The sequence below is a fragment of the Euleptes europaea genome, chromosome 2 (assembly GCF_029931775.1).
Source record: "Euleptes europaea isolate rEulEur1 chromosome 2, rEulEur1.hap1, whole genome shotgun sequence".
NCBI classification, from domain to species: Eukaryota; Metazoa; Chordata; class Lepidosauria; order Squamata; family Sphaerodactylidae; genus Euleptes; species Euleptes europaea.
This window is the reverse complement of record NC_079313.1, coordinates 71,551,644-71,572,392: the sequence shown is the minus strand read 5'-3', so window position 1 is coordinate 71,572,392 and position 20,749 is coordinate 71,551,644. Positions and strand designations below refer to the sequence as shown.

At 44.2% G+C, this 20,749-nt stretch overlaps 1 protein-coding gene across 1 annotated transcript in view; it reads left to right on the top strand.

Annotated features, from left to right (window-relative positions):
• The window catches only part of RNF11 (ring finger protein 11), a 44,742-nt gene that overhangs the window by 23,064 nt on the left and 929 nt on the right, over positions 1-20,749 (top strand). The window contains exon 2 of the mRNA XM_056845072.1: positions 11,941-12,110. Coding sequence (XP_056701050.1) covers positions 11,941-12,110 — 170 coding nt within the window. The remainder of the gene's footprint in view (positions 1-11,940; positions 12,111-20,749) is intronic.

Sequence of the window (20,749 nt, the reverse complement as noted above, 5' to 3'; positions counted from 1 at the left end):
TCAAGAGACTGCACACACAGGACGCCATCAGATATCTACCGGAGATTGTTGCCATCAAACCTGTGCCATCATCTCAAAGGTTCTTAGGCATCTATTCTATTTTTTCCCACAGTTCCCAAAAAGAACAGGGGGCTATCCTGGATCTCAAATTCCTGAACATGTTTGTGAGGTGCAGGAGGTTCAAGATGGAGACCCTGAATACACACACTGCTTCTTCAGCTTGCAATGCTTAAACCACCATTTTTCTGCTGTATAACTCATCTCATCAGGGATTAACAAGAAAAGATTCTGATTACTATGAATTCTTAATGGGTCCTTCTCTTCTCCATAAAACAAAACAAAAACTTTCAAAGAGTGTGTGCAAACCAGCCCTTCTGTTTCCACAACTCCTTCTGATATCCCACACCACATCCTGTGATCTGTTGCTGTTTTCACTCCACTTCCTAGGCTGCTACTTTTTTTTTTCTTAGCAAAAATGTGTCCCTCATTAAAGAGGTACAAGGTTAGCGCTGTCTGTGTGGTTCTTCTTGGAGGCTTGGCTCTAAATTACAATGATGATGGTGCTTTTCCAACATGCCTGGCTTGGGCCGTTTGCAAGATGAAACTAAATGTATCGCACTTGGTAGGGGCAGGAACAAGTGAAGAGCAGCACTATGAAGGTGAAACACACATCCAGCTCAAATACACCCAGGACATTATCCGGGAATGAGGGGAACGTGCTGTGCAATAATTGAAGTGCAAAAACCAGTTTCTTATGACAAGCAGTAGCATGCTTCATTAAAATTAATATCTTTCTCTTGACTCCTTTTTGCTGATTTCCTGTATTTTCATTTACATGGACGTCCAAGACAGATTTCAACCCAGCTGATTGCAACATTTGGATAATTTATACTGAAATGCAGGCATTCAGTGGATTGAATTTTGCAGTGTGTGTGTGTGTATTCTCAAGTGTCAGTGCCCACTAGCCCTTTTAGCGATTCAAACTATATGGGATTAGTTTATGGGCAGAGAAAAGAAGTGGCAATCTGGAGGTATGGAATGCATCGTAGGCACATTCTACTCCATTAGATAAATAACACTATTAATTGACTTTAATTTGGTTTGAGTTTTGTGCTATGTTTAAAAAAGTGCTTTGTCCTATTGTACATTCAATTGAATATATTAGCAAGGCTTTGCAGTCTAGTTCTTCGCTTTCATGCAAGCTAATCTGTATATCAAAGTCTTCTGCGCCACCCCAAGAGGTTGAAGAATCTGTTACTAATTTAACCAGCAAGATGTCAACTGAGTAGGGTTTCCAACCTCCAGTTGGTGGGTGGGGATCTCCTGGGATAACACCTGATCTCCAGGCAACAGAGATCAGTTCACCTGGAGAAAATGGCCGCTTTGGAAGGTGGACCCTATGGCATTATACCCTATTGAAGACCCTCCCCTCCCCAAACACTGCCTCCTCAGCCCCCACCCCCAAAATCTCCAGGGATTTCCCAACATGGAGCTGGCAACCCTACAAGTGAGCATTGAATTTAGATGTAGAATAGATTGTGTCTTTGATACAGTTTGTTACATTTTTGTTTATCTACCGTATATACTCGGGTATAAGCCGACCCGAGTATAAGCCGACCCCCCTAATTTGAGGCCAGAAAAGGGAATTTCTTATTGATCCGCGTATAAGCCGAGGGTCAATAAGAAATTCCCTTTACCGGCAATGCTGCGCTCTAAAATGGCGGCTGCCATTTTAGAGCGCAGGGCCCCTGTCCCAGGTCGCCCTCCCGCCGGCCTCCCGGGCCCTCCCGACCCACCCCAACCCACCCCGACCCCACTGCCATCCAAGGGGGGGAGGGGGAAGAGCCCCTGAACCCCCTACTCACCTGGAGAGGCGGCGAATCGGCGGCGGCGGCGGCACAGCCTTCCTGGGCCAGCAGGAGGCCCCTCCAGGCTGCTACTGGCAGGAGGAAGGCGCCCGGGTGCCTGAGCGGCCGCGGAGCAGCCGGCAGGGACCTCCTGCCGGCCAAGGAAGGCCCCTGCCGGCAGGGGGAAGATGCCCGGGCGCCTGAGCGGCAGCGGAGCGGCCTGCAGGAACCTCCTGCCGGCCCAGGAAGGCCCCTGCCGGCCAGGTAAAGGTTCGCGGGCGATGGCGGCGATGATGGCGGTAAGTTCCCCCCTCCCCTCCTCCCTCCCCCCTCCCCTACCGTATTGACCTGCGTATAAGCCGAGTTCGGCTTTTTCAGCCCTTTTTTTGGGCTGAAAAACTCGGCTTATACGCGAGTATATACGGTAGCTGTTCCCTTTACTGATCTTGTGGTGTACCATGTTGCTAATTGTAGGGATCTAATTTTTGAGGGTGTGAAACTGCAGGTTGAAATATTCTACTAGAGCACCAAAAAACTAAAAGCAAACCTACAAAAAGCCTTTGAAGTTTAAAATATGCATACACACATATATAGCAAGTAATCACTGAAAAAAGGGGTAACAAGTTAGTTAGATGTTTTATGGGAACTCACATTAAATTATATAAAGCATGCTGTTGTACATGATGAAATGTATTATTACAAAGTTGGCAGAGCTATAATCAGGGACACTAGTTTACTACTTGGATATAAGAGAGGTGATTTTGTTCTCACTACAGCACCCAAGATTTCTGAGAATTAGTGCTTTCATATTTTGAAAAGTTTCTAGCACTCATGTTTGCTAAAGATCATGAGATTGCCGTGGGGAGTTTCACTTTTTCTGGTCCATCCCAATAGGAGTGCCCAGTGTTTGTTATTATATATCAGACTCACATTCCATATTGTAAACCGTTTTTGAAATCCAGAAGTTTTCCCCAAAAGAGGTTGCTATTTAGCATGGGAGGGCTACTGTTTACAGGGCATGCTTATATAACACTTATAAATGAACTAAGCAAACATCCACATAGGACCTTTTCTGTTGCTGGTTCAATATGTAGAAGGGGGCGTAGCAATTTGTTTATTTATGTTTATTTATGTATTTATACTGTATTCTTTTCTTCAAAATGCAGCTGACAACATTCCTTATCCCCTCTTCCATTTTTTCCCTGACAACTATCACCCTGGGAGGTAGATTTGGTAGAAAGAGTGACAGGCCCAAGATCACTCAATGAACTTCCATGGCAGATTAGCGATTTAAACCTGGGTACCCCAGGTCCCAGTCTGACACCTTAACCACTACACCATGCTGGCTGTCTCTTCAGTAATTTTTTGCAGGGGAACATCATAGAAATTAGATAGTTTCAAAACAGAGCAATCCAAGTAATCAGAGAAGTATGACAGATTGATGAAGAAAGCATTAAAAACTCAATTTTACAATAGCTGAACAAGAACAAGAAACCCTGGAGTGGAGAATGATAGGATGGATATACATCAGTTGGCAAATACTTGAGGAATTAGTTGGTTTTTATAACTGCAAGAAAATTGTTTGGGAATGATTGCTTTGAATGTGGGGAGTGTCTTGCAACCTAATCCATGTTTATTTAGTCCAGATAAAGTCATTGCCTAATGTGTTCCATGTCTCTCAAAATAAGAAGTGGCCTTATACGAAGAGCCCAAGCTTTACTAGGGCTAGAGGCAATGGGGGCCTAGCCTGGCTGCAGCCCCATTACTACGATATAGTCGATTTCCATTAAGTCATTTGTAATTTCAGACATAAAATAGACATTTTTCTTTCATTACTCATCAGATTATCAGCTAAATGACGTAGGAAGTTTTTCCCCCTTTAATTGATGTTTCCAAGTCTCATTTATCTTAAATGCTAAATGACGTAGGTAGGGGGGAAAGTTCAGTTTTGGGGTCCTCACTTGCTCAAGGTTGTAGCCATATGCAAGGTCAAATGTATCCCATTCTAAGCCATGATTTGTGGCAAAGCAGGTCTCAAGATCACACGATAAGAAAATTTGCTTCTAAAATCTCAGAATGCTTGGAAATAAGTCCCACTAATTTCAGTGCAGTTTACTGTTTATTGTTTAAACTAGCTGTATTTGTTTCTTGTGTAGAATTGTTGGAAGATGGAAAATATAATAATATTAAAAACTTTTTTTCTGTTAGGAAGTAGCTATTGATAGGATTTCTCTCTCCCTCTCTCTCTTACTTTCGGGGGTTATTTAAGACGCAAATTAAACACCCTTATGAAATTCTTTTTGAAAACCTGTGAAAAACATTGTATCAGTTCATTATGTTGAGTAACGTAATCTTCAAATAATCTTTATCCAGAGATTATGAGTTCCCAAGCTACGATTGACCTGTTTTCAGCATATTATTATTAAGAAGAAGGAGGAGGAGTTGGTTTTTATATGCCGACTTTCTCTGCCACTTAAGGAAGAATCAAACTGGCTTACAATTCCCTTCCCTTCCCCTCCCCACAACAAACACCCTGTGAGGTAGGTGGGGCTGAGGGAGTTGTGACTAGCCCAAGGTCACCCAACTGGCTTCGTGTGGAGGAGTGGGGAAACCAACCCAGTTCACCAGATTAGCGTCCGTCCACAGCTCATGTGGAGGAGTGGGAAATCAAACCAGGTTCTCCAGATTAGAGTCCACCGCTCCAAACCACTACACCATGTTGGCTCTCATAATTAAATCATTATCAGTGCAGACAGAAATGAAAATACTGTACAACACAAAGCTGAAGAATGTTTGTAGTGACATATATGGCCATTTTGAATAAACTTTGTCTTACCAGATATGCAGGCAGCAACACTTTTCCCAATCATTCATTGGCCATCCAAATTTCACATGTAGTGGAGGAGAGTTAGACATGTTTAATGACCACAGACAGAAAATACAAGCCTGCAAGGACTTGCCCCACCACTTCCTCTTTCCCTTCCATGACAGCCCCTTAGCCTCTCCCCTTTCTCTGCTTCCTTCCATTTTTCCCACCCACCCACCAGCCAATCTACCTTTATCTGTTCGCCTGTATTCAGCTTTCCCTCCCTGGCAGCCTCTCCCTTGAAAAAGCCTGGCCAAGTTGCAAAGTGGCCACAACCGTCAGACTGGACCCAGATGGGTGATGGCTAGATCTGAGGCAGGCCCAGTTGCATGGTGGGCCAGGAGGGGCCCAGTTGTGCAGTGGCTGCTGCCACCAGGTTAAGTGGTGTGGCCAGTGAGTCTCTGTTGGACACTGCTGGGCCTGTCCCTGGTGAGTTTTCCTCCATCAGAATCAAGACGGAGTGGGTAGTGTCCCTTTCCAGGGTTGTTTTGTCCAAGTCCACCCTTACTCCCCTCCGTGGCTTTGCTTTAAAGAAACCAGGCTTGGCAGGCTCAGTAATACAGTTGTGGTTGCCTAGTAACCTCTAAAATGGCAAGTGAGACCTCAGTGAACACTATTTTCTTAAAGCTACAGGTGTTATTCTGTTATTTGGGGGAGGTTTAATTCTCCAGTTTGTTTTTAAGATTTCAGATTTTTCTGCAAACCTGGGACTTCCATCAAGTTTGTAGCAAAATCTTCCCTTTCTATTCCAGCACTATTTTGCAGATCTGTTAAACCACACTCTATTTCTTGGTTTGGAATTTGATATGTGATTTGTGCTGCTCTGTCATAAAAATATTGGATTGAGGGTTCAGAATTATGGCAGCTTTGGAGTAAGAAGTCCACAGTTCCTCAGCCTTGTTCAAAGCAGGGTTTCTACATGGCCTCATCGCTCTTTGTTCTTTTAATTTTTTCTTATCCCTTAATGCTAGACTCTAGAAAATTTAAATCTGTTTCTTTATTATTAAATGAATTAGTATAATCAACTACACAAAAAATGGGTTATATTTTTCTAAATACCCACCTTTGATGGAGAGCCTTCCAAGCCGAACGATACAGTGACCTGCTACAATCACTTGGAAAGCTTGGTGGGAGCCTGATTTAAAGGGCAAAAAGTGCATGTATGAGGGTCTGAATTCAGTCCTTTGTCCCCCAGAACCAGAAATAAAAGCTTGGAGAGAAGTGTTTTGTGCAACACATTGCAGTGGGATAAGATGATGGATGCAGGGGGAGGAGCTTCAGCTCCCCTTACCAGCGCACACCTTTTAATCACCTCCATTCCATGCTTTCTACAAGATTGCTTGGCTCTTATTAGTGAGTTATCGTTTCTTAGGCTTGGTATCATATGAGACTGATGTCAGGGAGTGAAAAATATTCAGGTGTTCAAATATTTATAAGAAAGTGCGCACACTAACCATTCAACCAGAGAGTAACACCCCTGGCCTTGGTCAGATTGAAAGACATGGACAAGTTTAGGATAAGGAAGTCTCCATTTTCATTGTTTGATATATGCCCATCTGTTCCTATTTTAGAAAAAAAGTTAAACACAACTGGAGGTTATCTTATATTTGTCATATTTTCCATAGACTGATCTCTTTCAGTAGTACAACTACAATAGAGTAGTTGTACTTCCAGGTGATCTCTAGCCCCCACCAGGACAACCTTAGTTACCCTGGAGGAAATGGTTGCTGTGGAGGGTGGACACTGGCATTATACTGCTCTGAGGTCCCTCCCCTCATCATACCCCACCCCCAGGCTCCACCCCCCACATCTCTAGGAATTACCTAACCTGAAGTTGGCAACCTTATCTCCCCCCACACACAGCCTACCAACCTTTATCTGCCCCTCTGTCTTAAGCTCCCCTCCCCAGCAGTCTCTACCTAGGACAACTGAAATGTTTAAATATCCCCGATAGATTTCTGTTTCTCATTAAAATGTTGTACTCTGCATCCTCAGCGAAGGTTAGATGTCCTGTTTCTGGAAATTATTCGAACCCCATCTTTGTGACAAAAAGTGTTCGACAGGGCTGTGTTTTCTCACCAGAGCTCTTTAATCTACATCTACACGACTTGCCTCATAGATTAACCCATAGTGAATTTCATGCTCCTAGACTGAATTTCCATCCAATTTCTGTTTTGCTTTATGCAGACAATGCTGTAGTTGTGTCTTGTACCAGAGTGGAACTAAAGCGCGCACTTCACCCTGTGGCAGAATTCTGTAAAGAGAAGCATATTGTAATTATCTAAATCTAAGATTTTGGTATTTCAGAAGTCTGGCCCTTGTCTGCAATTTTAAGTTTTTTTTAATCAAGTTGGCGGCCAGTATATTCCTATGGCTCTTGCAGTATATCACACTAAGATCTTGTCTCTTTTGCTCTGTGGAGCTCCTTTATGGTATCTGCAATTTCCGCTAAAGTGGAATCGGCTCAGGCTTCCTTTCTTTGTGCCCTATTGGGCCCCCCAAAATGCATTTCAAATTCCAGTTTGCTTTTCGCTGTTGTTCCATTTCATTGAAGGCTTGGACTGCTGCAGTTAAATATAGATTTTTTTGTTGTTGTTAGATCCTGATTCTTTGCCAGTTTTACTAAAGTGGTCACAGCAGTATCCCCATGTGTCATCTTAGAGCATCTTAGTAGATACAAAGTTAAGAAGCATTGCAGTAGTTTTACCATCCTCTTCTTTGGATAGCCCTAGTGTTGGGCAGAAAACTTTTGAGTTGTTAAAGAAGTATGATCAGGATAAAATTAACCAGGACACTAGGAGAGTTCGGTCTGCACTTTATTGGGGCTTTTCAACCCCTTTATTTCCTATCCAGTAACAATATTCTTTCTTACAGTCCCAATATAATGTCAACTTTTCTTTTTAGCCCGGGAAAATGCTCACCTTTGGCAGAAACAGTTGGCCATTGTACTGGAGTCCCTCTAGCCCAGAGATCCTGTCCTTGCAGAAGAGCAGACATTGAATAACTCATTTTTTTTCTTTAGTTGTGGTTTATATTCCACTCAAAGGGCTTGCTTTATAACACCTCTTGTTGCTAAGTTTCCTGTCTGCTTGCATGCTTTTCACCTTTTATTTCTCTTGGCTGGTAGCGATAAGGGAGTCACACTCTCTGTAATTAAATTTATTCTTTCTGCTCTTAAAATTAGGAGCTTGTACATATCATCTAAACCCAGGATTGAATTTTTAAAAATATTTATTAATTTGGGACTTGTTTTTTGATTTGCCCAACTGCTTTGGCACATAGGCGCTCAAATTTCCAAACAGGAACAGGACAGCCTGATTATTGTCAGTGGCTAGCCAATGGGAACATATTTTGCCCCTTGTAAAAGAGCTACATTGAATGTCAGATTGTTTCTGAGTTCAATTCAAGGTGCTGGTTATGACCTATAAAACCATGGCCTGGAGCCTACATATCTAAAGGGAAGTCTTCTCCCATATGTTCCTGTACACCAAGGATGGTCTTCAGGCTGCCATGTGTGGGCTGTTCCCCACCTGGCATTGACCAAAACCCAGGCCTTTTCCATTAAGGCTTCTACTCTGTAGAATGGCCTTCCTAATGAGGTTAGGGGACCTCCTAAAGACATTAGCCTAAGGCAACTCATCCTTTGAGATCTTCAGGTGCTGCAAGGATTGTTTGTTTGCCAGAGCTTTTGGTGGGGGTATTAACAGCAGCCATCATTTTTGGGGGGGGGAGAGATTGGGAGTTTTATTTTATTAGGCTTTAAATCTGTAATGTTTTCATTATTCCCTGTAAAATATTTTAATTAATTAATCAATACAGATATGAGCCTTTGCCCTTTGATCTGAGCTGCATATCTGTACTGATTTAGAAGACCCAGGCAATGGGGCCAAGAGAAGACTATAGAGCAACCTTCAATTCTGCAAGATACCATGGCAAAAACATCTGGCGTAAGTGCACGGAGCTTCAGTTCGCAACCCTACTTCTGGCCTAAGGGACTAAAGCAGCAGGAAGGCCTGGTGGAAAGCCACTCCTTATCTCTCATGTACCTAAGTTACAGGGAGGCCCTACATGGGCAACACTGCTCCAAACCTATAGCAGTGATTGGGGTGTGTCTGGACTATAGCAGTACCTCCAGACACTCAGTCCATTATAGGGAAATGAATGCTCCATGAGTTTTCCTGTATTGTTTTGTTTTATTCCAGCAAAGAATATTCACATGGAAGCACTAAGAAGTGTTCTATGTACACAATTAGTTGCACCACAGCCTAAGGCAACTCATCTATCAAATGATTCCTATTCAGCATTTACAGATTATTAGGAAGGGGGCAGTACAGGCTCCGGTTACATGTCTTATAGTCCCAGTATTTGATAAATAGACATAGCAACTTTTCAGCTGTTATATAAATAACATCATTGGTATAGATCTCTTTACAGAACAGAACAAAAGATCCCATCCCTGAGAAGTTTACATGATTGGAAGAGACCTGAGAGAGAATGGGAGAGGCAAATAATATGGACAGCAGAGAGAGGGGAGGAATGAGGGACAGAAGAATGTTACAAAGTTCACACTTTTTCTCCAGAAAGGATGGATATTTTTGCATTATGTAAGATCAGGAGTGGAATTCTTACTCAAGATGGAAGGCCTTTACAGTTATGAGGCCAGTGTTTTTAATCTATAGGGCTTCCAACCTCCGGGTGTTAGCTAGAGATCTCCTGCTATTACAACTGATCTCCAGCCAATACAGATCAGTTCACCTGGAGAAAATGGCCATTTTGGCAATTGGACTCTATAGCATTGAAGTCCCTCCCCTTCCCAAACCCTGCCCTTCTCAGGCTCTGCCCCAAAAACCTCCCTCCAGTTGCGAAGAGGGACCTGGCAACCCTGTTAATCTACAGTAATCTCAACTAGCACAATATGCCGTGTGCACAGAACAAGCATGAATATGGGTAGAGCCAATAAGTCTGTAGTCTGTTTAATGGTGTATATATGGATTAGCTCTGGTGACCCTCTCAGAGGCCTCAAGGATTTTTCCCTTGTAGCAACTCAATTGGCAGGCCAGCTGGCAGGAGGCAGTTTATTGTAAGCAATATATATATATATATATATATATATATATATATATATATATATATATATATATATATATATATATATATATATATATATATATATATTGCAAGCAGTCTATTGTAAGCAATATATATATTGTAAGCAATATATATTGTAAGCAGTCTGTAAGCTATATCCATCCATCCATCCATCCATCCATCCAATATTTCTGTTGTTTTCTGCTAGTCTAACTCAAGTACAATGTTAACTGAGATCGAAGATAATAACTAAGTAGACTGGGCGTGCACTGAATTCCACCCTTGAGTAAGATTGCCTCAAAAAATGATTATTTGCATTTGTAAGGGGTTTTCCTACCATTTGGAAATTATAGGGCAGATTTGTTTGCTTAAATGTGGCATACATGTGCTTGTCATTATTGATTTTTGAAGTAACAGTTATAAACCAATGGAATAATTTCCCCAATACATGATAGTTTGCTTGAGATATTTCTGTTACAGAATGCTAAACAAAATATTTGTATGCTGGAAACAAATATGCCCAGATGAAACATCAAATTCCTGAATTATTCTCTTATCAGCTTTCTCTGATTCTTTTCTAGTGGAGGAAAAATTGGCTACTATTACAGCTGAATTTTTTTACAGGAATTATGTGAAGAACTTGACTTCTATGTAGACACACATCAATTGTGTGTGTATGTTCTATTTATGCAATGCGTTGAAATTCTGTAAGGAATACTGGTGATGAACTGAAGACCCACAGTATGCCTGATATGCACACGTTGTTTTAGGAACAAAAAAAAAATCAACACATACGGTCCTAATGGCGCAGTCATTTGTCCCAAAGTAAACCTACAAAAATACTAATTTTCCATGACGTCTTTCAGCCTCCCCAAGATACAGCTACTCATTCTGCATCACAGCAACACAGATGTGGCTTGACCCTAAAAATGAGTAGAACCTCATTGCTGTGATAGTAAATGCACCATTGGCCAGAAACAAGGAAATTTAAAAATGGTGCATCTTTGCCAAAAAATTGCTCATGGCATGAACAGTACATGCACCATGCATAATGGAGGATATTTTAACACACTGCAATTATAACACACCGCAGTTATAAGAATGTTGCTCAATATCAATATAAGTTTTCCTATTACTGTTTATGAATCTAAATAAACAACAAGGTCTGAACACTAATTTAATTCCTAGTCTTAATGCCTTTTGGATTGGATCTAAAGTATTGGTGGAACTCTGCTAACAGAACTTTCCCAACTCCCCCTTCCACTGCAGCTGACCGAATTCTTTGAAATGCTCCTTTAGAACCATGGAACAAAGTGTGAGGTCTGCTGTGGAAGGAGGGGACAGTGATAGTCCACCCTCTTCTGGTGGTGGAAGTACCTTATGCCAGAGGAAAACAAAGTTTGAATCCAACCCCAGGAGCTGTAAACCTCTGTAAAAATGTTTTATGTTTGTGTTTATGCATGTCACTTTAAATCTATTGAGAACTCAGACAGATTGCCAGAAGTTGTACTGGAAAAGCTCTAAAAATGCAAATATTTGGTTGGTCTGTTATTCAGTCCATTTTATTTATATGAAATGACTGTGCAAACTCTACGTTTGTGCCTAAACAGCAGGACTCCTCCTTGAATAAATGTTGTCTATAATATATCCAATATTCTGTCTTAATATTAAAAGTTTCTAAGGTGGTCCCTCTTTTCACAAATAATACTTTGTAAACCGTTAGACTTTTAAAAAAATGTGTCAGCTCCTCTGTCTTGGCAGGCAAGAAGTCCATCAATTAGCCAAACTCTGCAAGCATAATGTGCCAACTCTCATGTTGAGTGTATATGTCTGTTTAACTAATCCATGAAGAACTCCTGGAGACAAAATTAAATGGTCTTTGCAGTGAACAGGCTAAAACAGATCGGTGCCAGCTTTCCAGCAAAGCTGGCATCACTGTTTATTCTCTGCTTTATAATTAAGCCATGAAACTGGGCATGAGGAAGCATTGTACAACTAATTTTCCATCAAAAGCAAAAATAAGAGTAAATAGTAAATTCCATACACTGCCTAATCCATTTCAATAAAGATGTTAAATTGGCAAAGCAAACTCACTTTTTCCTTTCTTCCTTCCCCCTCCAAAATTCCTTTTAATTTTAGGAACAGGTTCCAGTTCCAGTTTACCATCCAACTCCTAGTCAGACCCGCCTAGCAACACAGCTTACAGAGGAGGAACAAATTAGGATAGCGCAACGTATAGGCCTTATACAACACCTGCCGAAAGGAGTCTACGATCCTGGTCGAGATGGATCTGAGAAAAAGATCAGAGAGTAAGTTGCAAAGATGCCACTTTTAAGGCAAAGGGTTTTTAAAAACTTGTAGTTATCCTGTAAAGAGGAGGAAGAAAAATCATCAGTGTATTTTTTTCATATTGATATTCCTTGAGCATATTGCCTGGGCTTTGAGCCCTGTGCAATTGGCCTATCAAAAAGCTTTCTCCAAACTGAGGCTGCTGCGTCTTGATTCGTGGGTTATTTCCCTCCATCTTCAGGTTAGGCAGGACTAAATTCTTATTGGCTTCCTGTCTTCCCTTGGTGGGAAATAGCCTGCTAAGCCTCAGTTCTGTCCTGCCTCGGAAGGGTGAGCAGGCTGTAAGCGTTCCTCTCACTTACTTTTTCAGAAATATTTAGTTTTCAGCTCCTTGACTGTTCTTTCCATTTGTTTTCCCTTCTGTTGTGCCTGTCTGTCCCCCCCCCCTTCCTTCGTTGTTTCGGGCGGGGAGCAGGGAAGGTTTTTTGTTTTTTCCCCGGTCTTACCGGGCGCTAAAATGGCGGACGCCATATTGGAACGGGAGGATGACCTCCTATCAGAGGCCGATTATCAAGCCGGCTTGATCCAGTCCGCCTCAAAGGATTCGGACTCTCCCAATACCCGCAGCAGCAAGGCCTTAGGGAGCGCGGAGCAGGAGGGCTCCAAGCCGCTCGCGGAGGGCAAGGCTAAAAGCAAAAAGGCAAAAAAGGCTGCATCAGCGCTAAAACGGACAGCCCCAACCCAGCAAGGTGGCAAGCGCAAAAAACGGGGACCCATACTCAGCGCAGCCTCGGGGGCCGGGACAAAGCCTCCCGTCTGCTCGATGGGCCCAGCGGCTGCAGCGAGTATGTCTCTTCAGGCGTCCTCTCTGGCGGCGCCAATTCCTGCATCATCCGGAGACGGTAATTTCCCCCCTTTCCCTCTTAATGCGGGCGGCCATTTTGGCGGGAGTTTGGGCGGTTCTCTTCCCCCTATACCTCCTGGCGGCCATTTTATTCAACTTACAGGCCCACAATTGCCTTCCAGTGTTGCAATGGCTGGGCCACAGTCGGTCAATGTACCCAGTACTGGAGGCCCCTTCCCTCCTCCTATGTCCAGTCGCTCCTTTTCTAGAGAGGAGGCAGATGACATGATAAATACAGCCTTACAGAGACAATGGTTGGCTTTTCACGCCTACCAAATGAGAATGCAATATATCCCTGTTCAGGGACAAGTTGACTCCCCTCTTTCCAACTCTAATAATTCTAATTATTCTAGAGAGGTAGACAGGGCTGCAGACCCTGGGGAGGGGCCTTCTGGCAATACTCTATGGCCTACAAAAGCGGCTCTGAAGGCACAGGCTTCCCAAATTAATAATAGTACTGTTATAGGCAATAGCTCCCAATCCTCCCTTGATTCAGGCGAGGAGGGAGAAGAGGGCGAGGAGAAAGAAGAGGGCGAGTTCCAATCCGATGAGGAGGTGCTTCCTGGTGAGGAGCCCCAGATGCGCCTTTTTAAAACGGATGATTACCAAGCTTTGTTGGCCAAGGCCCTCTTGGCACTTGATTTAAATGAACCTTCCTCAGACCCTGCAGAAGTTAAAAACAGCCTAAAACAGGGAGTTCCAGAGTGTTTTCCTCGTCAGAGAGCCAAACATAATCTGGTCCCTTTTCCGGAGTTTTTCATGAGGGCAGTCCAGGATGAATGGGCTAATCCTGCTGCCAATAGACAGACACCTCAGTCAGTCAAGAAATTATATTCTCTTGCCCCCCATGCGATGGATCTTCTTAAAGTCCCCCTGGTGGATGCCCCGGTGGTTGACCTGCAAAACCCGGGACTTGTGCCCAAAGATGGCATGGGATCTATTAGGGACCAATTAGACAAAAAAGCCGACACTCTAACTAAAAAAGCCCATGAAAATGCAGCTCTTGCTATCCAGGCTAGTGCAGCAACCTCCTTTTTCGCCCGAGCTACTTACCTGTTGGTAAAGAAGCTCATTCAACTTATTCCTCCTAACAACCAGAGAATAATTGGTGGTTTAGAGAGGGTCCAGTCAGCTATCTCTTTCATGGCAGATGCTTCACTGGATACCATGGCTTTCTCAGCTAGGTCCATGGCTTCTGTTACCTCAATCCGCAGGGCTCTTTGGCTTAGATCTTGGCCCGCGGACTTCAAAGCCAAAACAACGCTTATGGCGTATCCCATTCAACAGGGCAGGCTTTTTGGGGACAGGCTGGATAAGATATTGGTAGAGACGAAGGACAAAAAACAGGTTATGCCGAAACAGTTCAAGAGGGAGCATAGATCTCCGTCTTATCAGTCCTTTCGTCAACCTAGAACCCCTAACAGGTTTAGAAGCGACACCAGGAGGGGCTCCTGGAATTCATCAAGATCCTTTCGGAGAGGGGGGAAATTTTCCAGACCCCAGAACCAGCAGCCCCGTGCTGACAGGGGAGACAAGTTCCCCAAGCCCAACACATAGTGACTCAGACCAAATTCCGATCGGAGGGAGACTCCAATTTTTCAGTGCCAGATGGGCCCTTTCAACCACAGACAATTGGGTTTTTCAGATCATCTCCCAGGGTTACTTACTGGAGTTTACTTCCCCCCCGAAGGATCGTTTTCTCAGTTCCCCGGTACCATCCAGAACACAGACACGAGACCGGTCCATCAGGGCCATACAACATCTGTTATCCATCAGAGCCATCGAACAGGTCCCTGCTCTCAAGAAAGGCCTGGGAGTTTACTCAATCTTCTTTACGGTCCCCAAAAAGAACGGGGACTGGAGGGCCATCCTCAATCTAAAATACTTAAATTGAAGGATGATTCGGAGGCGTTTCCGTATAAAGACAGTAAAATCAATTATAGATTCCCTTTTCCCAGGTACGTTCATGACAGCAGTGGACCTGACCGAAGCATATTTACATCTGGCCATTCATTACACTCACAGGCGTTTCCTCAGGTTTACCTTTGGAACCAATCACTTTCAGTTCAGAGCCCTCCCCTTCGGGTTGACTTCAGCACCACGAGTCTTCACCAAAACCTTGGTGACAATTATGGCCAACATCAGACAAGAGGGGATCCAGGTACATCCGTACCAGGACGACATTCTGATATGTGCACAATCTCAACACCAGTCCACTATCCACACAAACAGGGTGATACAAATCTTGCAGGAGCATGGATACATCATCAATTTCCAGAAAAGCTCCTTGACACCTTCGCAATCAATGGTCCACCTGGGAGTGAGAATAGATTCATCCATCAACGCTGTTTCTCTCTCCCAGGAGCGAATTCAAAAACTAATCAATTCGGCTTCCTCCGTAGCCAGGTCCAGATCTGCAAAGATCATGACTCTAGCACAACTGTTGGGCCACATGGTGGCTTGTATGTCAGTAGTTCCATGGGCCCGCTTCCACTCCAGGCCGCTCCAATGGCAACTCCGGCCTTTTCAGCAAGACATTGCACAGAAAAAAGACAAACTCATATCACTTTCAACAGAGACACGAAAGAGTCTACGCTGGTGGATGGACCGGAGGAATCTGGCCAATCACTCCTTTTACATTCACGCAGAACCGGCTCAGATAATCACGGATGCCAGCTTAGAGGGCTGGGGGGCCACATATCTAACACATTCAACACAGGGCCGATGGTCAATGAGAGAGAGAACACTACATATCAATGTTCTAGAACTCAGAGCAGTAAAACTAGCTCTCAAGGTTTTTGCCTCCATGATCACAGGGCTTCATGTCCTCATCAGAACGGACAACACAGCGACCAAAGCCTATATAAACAAGCAGGGGGGCTCCAGATCTTCGGCATTACATCTAGAAGCGATCCAGATTTTTCTCTGGGCCCAATCCAACGTACTCTCAATCTGGGCCGAGCACATCAGGGGTTCTCTGAACGTGCAAGCGGACCAGTTAAGCAGGCAGTTCGCCGACGAAGGGGAATGGTCTTTAGACCATGCAACCTTCTCTCAAATTACATCCACATTCGGAAATCCATTGGTAGACTTATTCGCCTCCGCAGAAAACTGCAAGGTAAGAAAGTTTTTCTCCAGGTATTACCACCCGGAGGCGGAAGCCACAGACGCCCTTCTAAGTCCAAGGCCACGGGGACTGCTCTATGCGTTCCCACCCCTTCCCATCCTCGTCAAAGTATTGAGAAAGATCAGACGAGAAAAAGCAGAGGTCATATTAGTGGCTCCCTTCTGGCCGCGCCGCCCCTGGTTTGCAGCCCTAAGGCAACTGTCATGCCAAGACCCTTGGCAGATCCCGACTCGGTGGGGAACTCTCAGACAAGGTCCTCTGATTCACCCGGACCCTCATTGGTTCTCTTTAACCGCCTGGCGCTTGAGCGGAAAGCTCTGCTAGAAAGGGGATACTCAGTTGAGGTAGTAAATACCATCTCTGAAGCCCGCAAACCATCCACTAGGCGTATTTATAATTCCTCCTGGAAAGCCTTCGTTCGCTGGGCAAGGCGGAAGAGAGTAGACCCTCTGCTGCCTGGTCCTCAGCAGGTCCTAGAATTCCTTCAGGAAGGCTTACGTCTCAATCTGTCATGCTCCACCTTAAGGAGACAGGTGGCAGCTTTAGCTACTGTTATCCCAGAACTCGAAGGGGTCCCTACTACTAAACACCAACAGGTCTCAGCTTTCCTGAAGGGGGTGTCTCAAATACAGCCACCAATTAGACATCGCTTCCCATCTTGGAACTTAAATTTGCTACTTAATGCCCTCACAAAAGCTCCGTTCGAACCTCTTCGCTCCGTAGACCTAAAATTCCTGAGAATGAAAGTCTTATTCTTAGTAGCTGTGTCATCGGCTAGAAGGGTGTCTGAGCTCCGGGCTCTTTCTATTGCAAAAGGCCTGTGCACTTTCCATAAGGACAAGGTGGTTCTGGTACCTGATCCCACTTTCAGACCCAAAATCAATACCTCCTTTCATAGAAATCAAGAAATTGTCCTTCCTTCCTTTTGCCCCAACCCATCAGGACCAAAAGAAAAAGCTTGGCATACCTTAGATGTGCGTAGGGCTCTTACGCATTTTCATTAAAAGGACCCAGCCTTTCCGCCAAACTGATTTCATGTTTATCGGAATATCCAATCCAGGTAGGGGAAAGAGAATGTCAGCATCAGCTATTAGCAATACCCTCAAGCGGTGCATTGCTCAGGCATACAATTCATTGGGGAAGCCAGTTCCCGAGGGGATTACAGCGCACTCCCTTAGGAGCGCGGCCACTTCTGCGGCTTTTGATCAACAAGCTTCGGTAGAAGAAATTTGTAAAGCTGCCACGTGGGCTTCGGTGTCGACATTCACCAAGCACTATAGGATAAATAAGTGGGCTTCTGCCCATGCAGCTTTTGGGCGTAGAGTCCTTCAACATGTCGTGGAATAGGAGGCACTTCCCACCCGTTAGGGAGCTCTTGGAGGTCCCACGAATCAAGACGCAGCAGCCTCAGTTTGGAGAATGGAGCATTGTTCTACTCACCGTGAATGCTCATTCTCGGAACTGAGGTGAAGGCGTCTTGCCCACCCGTGCATATTTATTTCAACGTAGTACACTCCTAATCCAGAGTTAATTCAACCTTTTTTCTTCCTCCATAATCAGTATGGTAGGATCCCTACTCAAAGTATGGTTTTTCCCGTTATCACCAAAAATCCCCTGAGGGCGCAAGTTCCTATTTTTTCGGGTTCCACTGTTTATTGTATCGTTTTTTCATGTGTTGTTGACTGTTATTGATCAAGGAGCTTCATTCCTGTTTATTAGTAGCTAGGCAAGTCTGTATCTGAGGCTTAGCAGGCTATTTCCCACCAAGGGAAGGCAGGAAGCCAATAAGAATTTAGTCCTGCCTACCCTGAAGATGGAGTGAAATAACCCACGAATCAAGACGCCTTCGCCTCAGTTCCGAGAATGAGCATTCACGGTGAGTAGAACAATGCTCCATTTTCTGAGAAGGTGGGCTTTGTGCATTTCTCCAAAACTTTGCGGACATTCAGCTATTTCTACATGTTCTTCTTAGATTCAGTCCCTTCTTTTCATGTAGCTTTTACTTACCAGGTGGTTGCTCGCATCTTGGAATCTCCTTCAGACCCATTGAAAAAGAACCTGCCCTTTTCCTTCGTGTGACCGAAAACCTTCTTGACTTCCTTTGCCTGACACTGGCCTCTGTCTTACAACTCTGTTCAGCAAATTTTGAAGTCTTCCGGGCTTCCAGCAGAAGAGCCATTGAAAGTGGAGGAAGATTTCTTAAGCTGGAGGAAGGCTTTAAACTTTGCTGAGAGGAGCAGTAGGATACAGGCCAAACTAGATGTAATGTTTTAATGATAGTGGTTGTCCCAAGCCGACTCTCATTCCCCTGAATCAGATGGCAGAGGCTGGGAACTAATTTCCAAAGCACAGGAGGAAGACGACGGTTCAGCCTTTTTTGGTGCTGATTTCCTGACCTGGAACGTTTCCAGGAGCTATTATTTGCCCAGTTGTGGGTCACAGTGCGCAGGTCTTGGAGGGGGCTAATGTGCGCCAGCCTTTCATGAGGCAAAGGGAATGCAGGCTCTAGGGAAGGAACTTGGGTCTTAGTAGACCAAACACTGAACATGAGTCAGCAGTGTGATGCGGTAGCTAAAAAGGCAAATGCGATCTTGGGCTGCATCAACAGTAGTGTCCAGATCATGCGCAGTGATGGTATTGCTTTACTCTGCTCTGGTTAGACCTCAACTAGAGTATTGTGTTCAGTTTTGGGCACCACAATTTAAGAAGGATGTAGACAAGCTGGGACATGTCCAGAGGAGGGCAACAAAGATGGTGAGGGGTCTGGAGATGAAGTCCTATGAGGAAAGGTTGAAGGAGCTGGGTATGTTTAGCCTGAAGAGGAGAAGACTGAGAGGGGATATGATAACCATCTTCAAGTACTTGAAGGGCTGTCATATGGAGGATGGGGCCGACTTGTTTTCTGTTGCCCCAGAAGGTCGGACCAAAACCAGTGGGTTGAAATTAAATCAAAAGTTTCTGCCTAGACATTAGGAAGAATTTTCTAACAGTTAGAAGGGTTCCTCAGTGGAACAGACTTCCTCGGGAGGTGGTAAGTGCTCCTTCCCTGGAGGTTTTTAAGCAGAGGCTAGGTGGCCATCTGTCAGCAATGCTGATTCTATGACCTTAGGCAGTTCATGAGAGGGAGGGCATCTTCTGGGCATGGAGTAGGTGTCACTGGGTGTGTGTGGGGGAGGTAGTTGTGAATTTCCTGCATTGTGCAGGGGGTTGGACTAGATGACCCTGGTATTCCCTTCCAACTCTATGATTCTAAGGGGACACTCAACTGCATATTCACAGAAAGCATTCCTTTCCCAACAGCCCGTGGGGAAACAGGAGGCAAGGGTTTGAATCCCATCAAGGAGGATGCTAGCAGGAGTGTAAAGCTCACCTTTTGGCTAGCAACAACCCAATCAGCAGCGAATCAGAAGGGAGAGGCAGAATAGAACCACACATAGCCTAAGCCATTCAAAGACAGGGTTTAAGACTGCAATGTAAACCTTTTTCATTGTAGATTAGTTTTTGCAGCCTACTGTCTATTTCATTTTTTATGGTCCATATGTTTAGTAAATTACTCTTAAGGTGCAGTCCACAACAATTCCAGATTCCTACAATAGGATTTTAATGTTTCAAGTTGTCTGGGGAACAGTGATCCATGAGAATCAGTGAACTTCACATTGTAGTGAACATGTTGTGAACATGTTGTGGCAGGTAGTACTTGGCTGCCACCACTGCTGAGCATCAGACGATGACTAGGAAAGCCTGGTGCACACAAGCTCCTCAATGCTGTGATCCATCCGTGGCAGGATCATTGCCAGCACCCATCTGCTTTAAATTAAGCAGGGGTTAGAAGCCTGGTTTGGCACAGACATTATACCTTTCCAGAGGTTTTCTTTGAATGGGGTAATAGCTGGTGCTACTGTCCTTCCATTCTCCATCTGCCATTTCTTACAGAAATTGCATATGTAGGATAGGCTGTTGCACTCTTCTGTAGACATAATCTGAGTGAAGGAAAATTTTTCTGCTGTAGGATTAGAAGTGTAGAAATAATTCTCTGGTTTGCGTCATGCAAGAAGAAGGAATTAAAGTAGCTGTGGTTTCTTCAGCTCTGCATGCTCAGCATTTCTAAAGAACCTAATTGCCCCCATGTGAACAGTAACTGCTGTCAGCCCTGGAAATGCTTTAAAACAGAGGGAGGGAAGGAAACTGGAATAAAAACATAATTGGAAAAGAATTGCCAGACTGCTTTCATTACTGGGTAGATGATATTTTGGAGTGCATTATATGGAACACAACATACCTCTCCAAGCCATTCCAGTAGATGTTCCACAATTGCCTGCAACAGCACATCTTTAGGGAAGGCTGTGTCTCAAGGAAGGTAATAAATATCGTAGATTTGTTTCCAGAAAGGCCTCCCTCTTGCTACTGATAAAAATCAGGTGGCAGTAAGCCATTTCCCTTGACAAGCTTCCTTCACAAATGTATAGCACAGCCCTGCATATAATTATTTGGATATAATAATTTCCACTGCCTTATGTTCAGGCAAGTGCATCAAATAAGAGAGGCCAACACTGTGGTGCTTATAAATGGAATTTGGTCAAGTTCATAAAAGTAGCACGCCAAATGCTGTCTAGGGGTATTGCTGTGTG